This window comes from Micropterus dolomieu, unplaced genomic scaffold (genome assembly GCF_021292245.1).
Source record: "Micropterus dolomieu isolate WLL.071019.BEF.003 ecotype Adirondacks unplaced genomic scaffold, ASM2129224v1 contig_13841, whole genome shotgun sequence".
Classification (NCBI taxonomy): Eukaryota; Metazoa; Chordata; class Actinopteri; order Centrarchiformes; family Centrarchidae; genus Micropterus; species Micropterus dolomieu.
This window is the reverse complement of record NW_025742827.1, coordinates 3,396-13,748: the sequence shown is the minus strand read 5'-3', so window position 1 is coordinate 13,748 and position 10,353 is coordinate 3,396. Positions and strand designations below refer to the sequence as shown.

Here is a 10,353-nt window from a genome sequence, read left to right as displayed (position 1 = left end):
AGGAGGGGACCGATGTGACTTTTTATCTGATGATAACTTTGGGCTCAGTTTCTGTACTTTTTCTCATCAGTATCATCGTGCTGATTGCAATGCAGTGCTCCAAAACCACAGACTATACTTCTAAATATCTGCAAGAGACTAATTATGACGGGACACTGTGCCACAGCATCCAGTACAGATCTGGAGAGAAACGGTACATGTTAGTTGGACCCAGAATGAGTATAGGATCTACTATAGTCCCGGGCAGCCACGCGAACACACTGGTGCTCCCTGACAGGAGGAGGGGATCTGGAGAGGTAAGCTCAAAAGTTTGACTCTCGCTCTCCTGTAAGATTTTAATAGCCCACTTTTGCGTAAATAACCATAGCTCAGATTTATAAATCTCAATTTATTTAAATGCTCTAGAGTTTGAAGCTTGTTGCGCCTACCACTAATGTGCAATGTTTTCTGGTTTATATTTGCGGGATCGAGCTTATTAATGTCTATGGTTATGAAATAGCAACACTGATTTGATTTATGGCAAACACTCTTATATGACAAATAAGAAGATAATGCTTTAATACAATTATCAGACCCCTTTTTTGCAGAGTACAACTTACCATTTAGCAAAGACAAAATTGTTTTGCTGTTTTGTTACACTAAACTGATGCCGATGGGGAAATATATAGGTATGGGCAACTTGCGTTCAACAGTGAGGTTTGCAGGCAAGTTTCAATGCAAACAATAAGTGGATGCAAACTGAGTATTTATGCAATTAAGTGCCTTAGTTAGATGTTAGCTGTTAGCTGTGGATATGTGATTATCACGGGTGTTACAGTTGTCTGGACTGTCTCCTCTCTATTTATGGTCCTGCTGAATCAAATATATATTTTATATATATATATATTTTTTACAATTTTAATCTTATACATCTCCGTGTGAAATACGTTAAACATGCGCTGGTGGTTTAGCTAAGTACAGACTGTCGCTGTCCGCGGTGCTGAAACATTTTTCAGAAGCCCCTCTCTTTTGGCAAAATGGGACACATTTATTTGAAGCAGTATAATGTAAAGTGAGAATTTGTGTCTCCATGGACTATCTGTGAAATTAAGGTGTCATATTTATGTCATATTTTCTCCTCTGTGCTCTATAAGTGGGAATACAGCAGGTGGTATATTCATCTTAAAACGCTTCCTTTTTGGTGCAATGTCTAAGTTTTAATACATTTTACTATTATTTCAAAAAAGGTACTGCAGTGTGAATCTCGATCACTTGGTGTCAGTGTAATGACAAATAATGTTTTCACATGTTTTCGTCATAGCCACTAGACCCATCCCCTTCTTCTAAAACCATCACTGACAGAGCCATTTACGTGCTCACGGCTTCCATACAGAATTTAGCTCTAAAAAGTCTAATGCTGTGTTGGAGAATGGTTGGATTATGGCAACGAATGTGACGGAGGAATTTTACGTTAGTGTACCAGTATAGCCCTTTGAAAGCTGATTTTATTTCAAATGTCCGATCTTTACATCATGGAACAAAGACGACGCCAGTCATGCAGAGAGCGGACAAAGTGGGTTGCCTATATCGTGATGTTGTTTATGTTTTGCACCAGAGCTTCAGGACAATACCGTTATTCAATCTCCGAGGAAGTGAAAGAAGGAACAGTTGTTGGTAATATTGCTAAGGATTTAGGTCTTGATAAGACCACACTGAAAGAGAGAGGGTACCGTATTGTCTACGGCACGACAGAGCCTCCTTTTCGAGTAAATCGAGACGACGGGATATTGTATGTGAAGCGAACAATTGACAGAGAAGAAGTGTGCGACCGAAGCAAGGTTTGTGTAATTGACTTAAAGACCGTGTTGGAAAACCCTCTGGAGGTCCACTATGTAGCAGTGGAAATCCTGGATGTAAACGACCACGAACCAAGTTTCCCCGAAAATGAAAAGATATTAGAGATCCCTGAATCTGCACTGCCAGGAGCAAGATTTCAGCTGCAAGCTGCGCGTGATGCTGATAGTGGTTCATTATCCGTTCAGCAGTATACCTTGAGTCATAATGAACATTTTCGTTTGGAGGTGAAAGATCGTGGTGAAGATCGCAAAACTCCTAGTTTAATTCTTCAAAAGCCACTTGATCGAGAATCTGTTCAGTCCCATGTGTTACTCCTGACAGCCATTGATGGAGGTAAACCTCCACGATCCGGTAACATGACAATAATTGTTGATGTCTTTGATGTGAATGATAATCCCCCAGTTTTCACTCAGGATTCTTACACCGTGCAGCTAAAAGAAAATTCTCCTGTTGGTACAACAGTTATTCAAGTTAATGCAACAGATTTGGATGACGGTTCAAATGGTGAAGTCGTTTATTCATTTGGCAATGATGTGGATGCACGGGCACGTGCACGTTTTGATTTAAATTCGGTGACTGGAGTACTTACTGTGGCAGGGTCGATAGATTTTGAAGAATGTAGCAGATACGAAATTGACATCCAGGCATCCGACAAAGCTGCAGCTACACTTGCTACAGAGAAAAGCGTCATTGTTCATATTGTTGATGTAAACGACAACGCACCGGAGATTGAAGTGACATCTTTTTCACATGCTCTTCCGGAAGATTCAAAACCAGGAATCACAGTGGCCTTGATTAGTGTTAAAGATTCGGACTCTGGTCTGAATGGGCAAGTTATGTGTTACATAAACCGAGAGCTTCCATTTACAATCACGCCATCTTTACAAAACAACATGTATTCTCTGGTAACCAAATTGCGTTTGGATAGAGAGCAGCAATCGCAATATGTTGTAACAATTGTTGCTAAAGATGCAGGTGAACCATCCTTAACATCAGACAAAACAATAAACATTGTTGTGTCAGATGTGAATGATAACAGGCCAGTGTTTTCACAGAACCCATACACGTTTTACTTAACTGAGAACAACAACCCGGGAGCATCTATTTTATCAGTGACAGCCCGCGATCATGACGAAGGTAGTAATGCCCTTATTTCATATCATATATTAAGGGACAGAGGCGGAGAGCATTTGCTTACATCCTTTCTCAACATAAACTCTGAAAACGGAGACATTTTGGCGCTAAAATGTTTCGACTTTGAAACTCTGAAAACGTTCCAGTTCCAAGTTGTTGCCTCCGATTCTGGAACTCCGTCACTGAGCAGCAACGTCACAGTGAACGTGTTCATTCTGGATCAGAACGACAACGCTCCAGTCATCCTGTATCCAGTCAGCTCTAACGGTTCTGCTGAAGGTGTGGAGGAGATTCCCCGCAATGTGAACGCAGGACACTTGGTGACTAAAGTCAGAGCCTATGACGCTGATATAGGATATAACGGCTGGTTACTCTTTTCACTGCAGCAAGTCACTGACCACAGTCTCTTTGGTTTGGACCGCTATACAGGACAGATCAGAACACTTCGCTCCTTCACAGAGACAGACGAGGCTGAGCACAAACTGCTCATACTGGTCAAAGACAATGGGAACGTGTCGCTCTCAGCAACAGCTACTGTGGTGGTCAAACTTGTGGAGCCCAAAGAGGCTTTTGCAGCTTCTGATGTAAAAAGTTCAGCAAAAGATGAGGAGGGGACCGATGTGACTTTTTATCTGATGATAACTTTGGGCTCAGTTTCTGTACTTTTTCTCATCAGTATCATCGTGCTGATTGCAATGCAGTGCTCCAAAACCACAGACTATACTTCTAAATATCTGCAAGAGACTAATTATGACGGGACACTGTGCCACAGCATCCAGTACAGATCTGGAGAGAAACGGTACATGTTAGTTGGACCCAGAATGAGCATAGGATCTACTATAGTCCCGGGCAGCCACGCGAATACACTAGTGCTCCCTGACAGGAGGAGGGGATCTGGAGAGGTAAGACATTAAGAAATATGTTTAGGATTCATTTCTTTTTTTGGTTGCCTTTTTCTGGAAGTTTCTTCTTATCTTGTCCGTAAATATCATTCACAGCATACTCAAACATATACTTTTTGTTAAGTGTGTTATATTATCTACAAATGTTAATGAGTTTGTTAAGTTTCTTCTGAATTCTATCCTTCATTCATCACACTAAGAGCTTGTTTATTAAGAAAGGGATGCAACATTGCAAATAAATAGGATCAGCAAAACAAAGAATTTATAATCAGGTTGGGGTAATATGTGGGCATTAAGTTTCTCAATGTTTGGTCTCAGATTAATGCAACTTCTAACCAACAATTGAATGACAGTTTGAAAATGTTGCAGTTTTCTTTTGAGTCTTTTGAGTAGTATGTATGGACCTACCCAGTGAAAAAGAAATATACTTAAGTAGCACTTTTTTTGGATGCACTTATCATATTTTAATTGTACTATACTAAGTGTATATTAAATGTGTTATTTTGGAACAACTTAAAGTATGTTAAGTGTCATTTTAGAAATACTTAAAATCAATTTTAAGACAATTACAATATATTTTAATATACTTAGTTGTGTTAAAATGGACCTACTTTAAGTACCTTTACTATAATTTAAATATACTTCTTTAAATTTAACTTAAAATACTTTTGTGCTATACTTGAAGAACAGTTTAAATATAATTTAAACTTCACATAAATGTTTTCTCTGAACATTTTTATTAGCATTTCAGCATATTAGTAATTTATTACTAGTATACTCCAAGAGCCACTATTAATATCTTGGGAAGCTGCTTCATGAAACCATTCAGTATGAGAATAATTCATTATTAATGCATTAAAAATACCTTGCAAAATGCCCTTTTAGCATAATTTAATAAAAAAATCAGTTTAAAAAAGTATTTTACAAGATACACACATACAGACAACTAAAAACTTAAATTTTGTGTACATTACAAAATAAATTCCTGTACATTAAAAGGTATAGCAGCATGTATCACATCTTGACCAAAATACCTTCAAATAAAAATAAAATCAGTAAAATGATGGCATATGATCAGTATTACTGAAAAGTACACTATACAAATCCCATCATTAATGTTACCTATAGTGGTCCCTCATATGGTTCAGACTCTGGGCACAGCTCAGATGACCTCAAGGCAAGCTATCCCACTTCTGACACCATATGCAGCCAAAGGCGAGAGCAGTTATCCTACCCAGATTCAAACACAGGTCTAAAGGGTACCAAACATGCAACTTTGACAGCAACTGCAAAGAGCCAGGCTCGTTGGTATGGATGATGATCGTTAATTTTTATTGATATTGATACCCTTAAACTGCTTAACGATCCGATTTTCTATCTATACCACCATCGATACTTTACTATTATTTAGTGATGGTAATTTAGTAAGACCAGACCCAAAGGGCATGAGTTAGGCCTGCAGGGTATGAGGAAAATATTTAATGTGCGATAACGTTAAATATTGAGATGACATAACACTTAATATGATAAAATAAAATGAATGAACAAACATATATTGAAGTGTACATATTAACTGCCTGGTTGTTTTTAATTTAATATTTTAAATCCAGCTAAATGTTGTTTCTAGAGCAGCAACATTAATGTTTACAGCAGCAAAATAACTCCCTAACTTTATCTGACATCACAAGTAGTGAGTGATGTTTAGAAAGAATAACATCAGTCTGTATCAGTCCCTCCTTCTATCTCGCTGGCTGCAGGTAACCTTACCAGGTAGGAGGAGGAGCGGCTGGTTTGTCTCAGCCAGCAGCTGAGTTTTTAAGTCTACAGACCAGTCTGTGCTGCAGACAGACAGCTTTCTATTTAGCTTGTTTTTAACATTTGGCTAATGCCAAGCGTTAGCTGTGCTTGTATAAAACATACAGGATGAGATACTGAGGACAGAGATGATTAAATTACCCATTTCTACATGTTTAATGTTACCTTACAGACAGATGTATTGATAAAGTATTGTCTTTTTACTTGCAAAGGTTTTATTGCACGTACTTAGACTAACGAGCGTAGCTGTCATAAACTAACATTACAGTAGTTTGGAGCTAACTTAACCCTCACCGTATTCCACCGCGAGGGCGCAGCCTCTCGCTTTGCTGCCCTGTGTGTGTGTGTGTGTGTGTGTGTAGGAGCCGAAAGAGAGCAGGCAGAGACTGCAGCCTGATGATTTTCTTATCCATTGCGTTTCAAATTAACTCAGATTTGACGCTCGAGACATAACCTTACATCATAGGACCCGCAAGTCTCAATAGCAGTATCGATAAGATCGAACCTTATTGATTTTCGGGTTTTGAGATATTTTGGAACCGGGTCCTTTTGGAACCGGGTCTCGATCCCCATCCCTACTCGTTGGTATGGCAGTCCAATCGCTTACTCAACTGTAGTGAAGGTACTCCGTCACAAGCATTCAGTGCAAATGGTGGACCCAAACTGAAAATGAAAAATGTCAATCCTTATCCTTGGAGTGGAGGGTCGGTATCTTTGAGTAGGACTCGTTGCATTTTCTGCATGACCATACAAAGAGGATTATTTTACATAACATCACATGCTATTATATCGTGTGGTCAGGCATTGCAGTACATAAAAACATTATTTCAAGCGGGTCTTAAAACAATTCCCACATACGTGTGTACACTTTAACATTGCTGTTATAACGGAGTTATTGGTCACTGTAATGATTACCCCCTCCATGGCTGCAGTGAAGAGAAATCTCTAAAAAAAACAGTGCACCTTTAGAAGATATCCACTTTTGAATAGTCTAACACAGATGCTCAGCTGATGATTCATAGTAGCTTCAGCTAAACTTTAGAATGAATTTATACAAAAATGAAAAAAAAAGAAAAAAACCCGTGGTGATATTTTTACAGACTATATGGGCAGGAATAATAATGATTAACGTTACAGTGACCAATATCTTACTGTAAACATGGACATGTGAGTATTAAGGTAGACTATAAAAATTACAACCTTTAGCACACAGACAGCAACATATTAAGTTGCATTTATTACTCTGATAAAGACCTCACTGGTCATTTTAACAGTGCAAAAGCAGAATTGAGGGCTCATAACAGTTACACACATGCACAGGCCTGCCTTGTTAAAATCTCATGCATCAAATTCCAGCAACAGGTTACTGAGACTCTATATTACCGGAATTTTAGTAACATTAAAATCTGCCTTACAGCAAAAAGCAATAAATTACTGTAACGTTAATCGCATTTCTTTTGTAACACGTTACTACCAACACTGTTTAAGGCAGACGAGAGGTGCTGTCTCGATTATGAAGCTATTAAAATGCTAACTAACGTTAGCTAACAAATATATTAATCCACGTGCTAGCATTAGCTAATGCACACCAGAGCTATCCACCAAGGAAAATATTTTCAAACCCAGAGTGAGCTCAACTTTAGTTAACTTACACAATTGTGTTGTCTTGCTAACAATAATAAACTTACCAAGAAAGACGGTTTTTGCTGGCAGTCTCTGCGTCTGTCCTCTCCTGCTTGTACTTGCCAGGCACGCCTCTTTTCACTCTTTAACTTCTGCAGGGAGCTGACCGGATATTCTTCTCTTCTGTGTTCTTTTCTTATTATGTCTGTGGTGTCCACCTTCCACGTCCGAGTCGGTAAAGTAAAACAAAGGAAACCTGAGAAACAAAATGATTTCTGGCCAAAAATAGCTTCCCTCTCAAGGACAGTAAACAAGTTAACCTTCGTGAAGCGGACTTTCACGCTGTGTGATTGGGTCGTCGATTTGAAAACCTTGATTCTGATTGGTCAGGTTGAATGCAATGTGCTAGTGGGCTTGGCGGGAGGACACACTTCGCCCCTATGTACACGTATTTACCGTTTACACACAGAAAAAAGTATATTTACATAATGATTTAAAGTATGCTTATTTCTATATGTTGTTGTTTGTTAAGTTAACAACATGTGCTGCTTCCTTCTGGGCCAGGTTACCCTTATGAAAGAGGTCTCTGATCTCAACTAACTATTTACGTGATTAAAAAAAATTAAAAGAAAGAAAAGAAATGAAAAAAAAAGAAATAATATGCTTTTGGAAAATATATTTTAATGTTAAAAAAAGCATTTTAAAACGTTTTAAATGTTTTAAAACATTTTAAAAATCATACTTCTGGAAATCAGGCTGAAACATGTGGCAATTACACAAATAATTACAATATTTTGCAGTAGCCTACACAATGAAGCAGGTTTGGCATAAATATATTTTTAACCCACTAAAAGTGTAATTGTTTAACAATGTACTTCCACAAAGTACACCTAAATAGTATTTACTAAGAGTTAAATATAAATATATTTTGAATAAATAGATTAAAATATTGTGAAAAATATACTTTTATATAAGCATATTTATTAAAAGTTTAATTAAGTATATATTTATTACCAATTTATTCAAAGTATACTTTTGAGAAGTATGTTAAAGCTCAGGAGAATATAGCTTTAATATACTTGTAGTAAGCATGTTAGGAGTATGAATGTACTAATAGCATACTATGTGAATTTCTAGTATATTTTCAATGCCTTTAAAAGAACTTCTTTTGACATGGGTAGTTATTTTAACACACAACTACTTCACTTACCTCGTCATTCGAGGGAAGGCTGTGCGACCATTCCTTATTGCTGTTCATGGTGCTGAAAGACATGACCATGTTTAAGAAACATTGATTAGAATAACTCTCCCTATGTCTGTATTTAAGTGAATTGTGTTGATTAATAAACCTCTAACAAGTGCAACACATCAATCATTTTATTTGTCAGAGGGAAAGAGGGAATAAAAAAAAAATAGAATAATAATCAAACGAAATGAGGTTAGAACTGTTAAGTTTTTCATGGCCAATTACATATGTTTTGTCGGGGGCGTTTACTAAAAGAACAGTACATGTAGTCAAGTTTACTTTTAGTTATTACCTCTAGGTGTCACTACTACACCAGGAAACCACGAATGTCTGTGTCCATCCCCTTTGGAGGCTTTTGTTTCCTACTGAATACAGCCAAGCCGGTATTTGGAACAAGCATACCCGCCGATCGAATCATGCTGGGCGTTTTGCAAATATGAGATACTGGACATAAGGCCTAATTGTTTGTCACGGTAAAGGCTCCTGTGTGTATATGTGTTGTTGGATAATGATGGGGACCGGCACGAAAACTCGAACAACGGACTGCTCCTGGTTTGCTTTTCATTTGGCTCTACTGCTGCTTTTCGGAAAACAGGCTTTGGCTCAGACAAGGTACTCTATTCCAGAGGAGGTAGAAGAGGGAACTGTTGTTGGAAATGTTGCGAAGGATCTTGGCCTTGACATCACCTCTTTGAATGATCGACGGTTCCGTGTTGTCTCTGAAAGTAAGGACCCTATTTTTGAAGTAAACCAGATCAATGGGGCATTGTACGTTCAAAAGCATATTGACAGAGAGGAGCTCTGTCAGGGGAGCGGTGCTTGTCTAATAGAGCTAAAAATCCTTGTTGAAAACCCTTTGGAAATACACTATGTAATCGTAGAAATCACTGATGTAAATGATCATTCTCCTGCTTTTCCTGAGAGAGAACAGAAATTTGAAATAGCGGAACATACGTTACCAGGAAGGCGATTTCAACTGCACACTGCTCGTGATCCCGATGCTGGAATTAACTCAATACGTACATACACTTTGACGCCAAATGAGCATTTTGAAGTAAATATTCGTGAAAGCGATGCGGGTAAAATACCATTTTTAGTGCTGAAGAAATCGTTAGACAGAGAACAAAAGGACAAACACACGCTGCTGGTTACAGCAGTTGATGGAGGAAAACCTCAACGATCAGGCACACTAAATGTTTCTATTATTGTTCTGGACAGTAATGATAATCGTCCAATGTTTAGTCAGGAGGTTTATCAAATTACAATACAGGAAAATGTTCCCGTCGGTACTTCAATATTTAGAATGAATGCCACAGATCCCGATTTAGACTCTAACGGGGATATTGAATACAACCTTGGAAAAACCTTGAGGCGCAAAGTGTATGATATTTTTGAGTTGGACAAATTAACTGGAGAGATTAGAATAAAAGGTGCAGTGGACTATGAAGAAAACGACGTATACGAACTGGACGTTGAGGCATCAGATAAAGGGACACCTCCATTAACCGGTGAGTGTAGAGTCATTATAAAGATATTAGACGTTAATGATAATCCACCAGAAATAGAAGTCACATCGCTGTCAAATACAGTGTCTGAAGACTCAAAGCCTGGAACAGTTATTTCACTTATTAGTGTGAAGGACAAAGATTCCGGTGTCAATGGAAAAATTATTTCGCACATATCCAACGACGTACCTTTTGAACTAAAGCCCTCTTACAAGGAAAACACGTACTCAGTTGTCACAAAGCGATTTTTGGATCGAGAGGAGGTGTCACATTATGAAATAACAATAAAAGC

The 10,353-nt window shown here is 38.1% G+C and overlaps 2 protein-coding genes across 2 annotated transcripts in view; both read left to right on the top strand.

Moving 5' to 3' along the window:
* Positions 1-1,200: 1,200 nt before the first annotated feature.
* LOC123966625 (protocadherin alpha-7-like) lies at positions 1,201-4,360 on the top strand. The gene has a single exon (XM_046042767.1). It carries the CDS (start codon positions 1,494-1,496, stop codon positions 3,882-3,884), a length of 2,391 nt encoding a protein of 796 aa, XP_045898723.1. The 5' UTR covers positions 1,201-1,493; the 3' UTR covers positions 3,885-4,360.
* Positions 4,361-9,032: 4,672 nt separating this feature from the next.
* Positions 9,033-10,353, top strand: part of LOC123966623 (protocadherin gamma-C5-like) — a 1,584-nt gene continuing 263 nt past the window's right edge. The window contains exon 1 of the mRNA XM_046042766.1: positions 9,033-10,351. Coding sequence (XP_045898722.1) covers positions 9,050-10,351 — 1,302 coding nt within the window. The 5' untranslated portion in view covers positions 9,033-9,049. The remainder of the gene's footprint in view (positions 10,352-10,353) is intronic.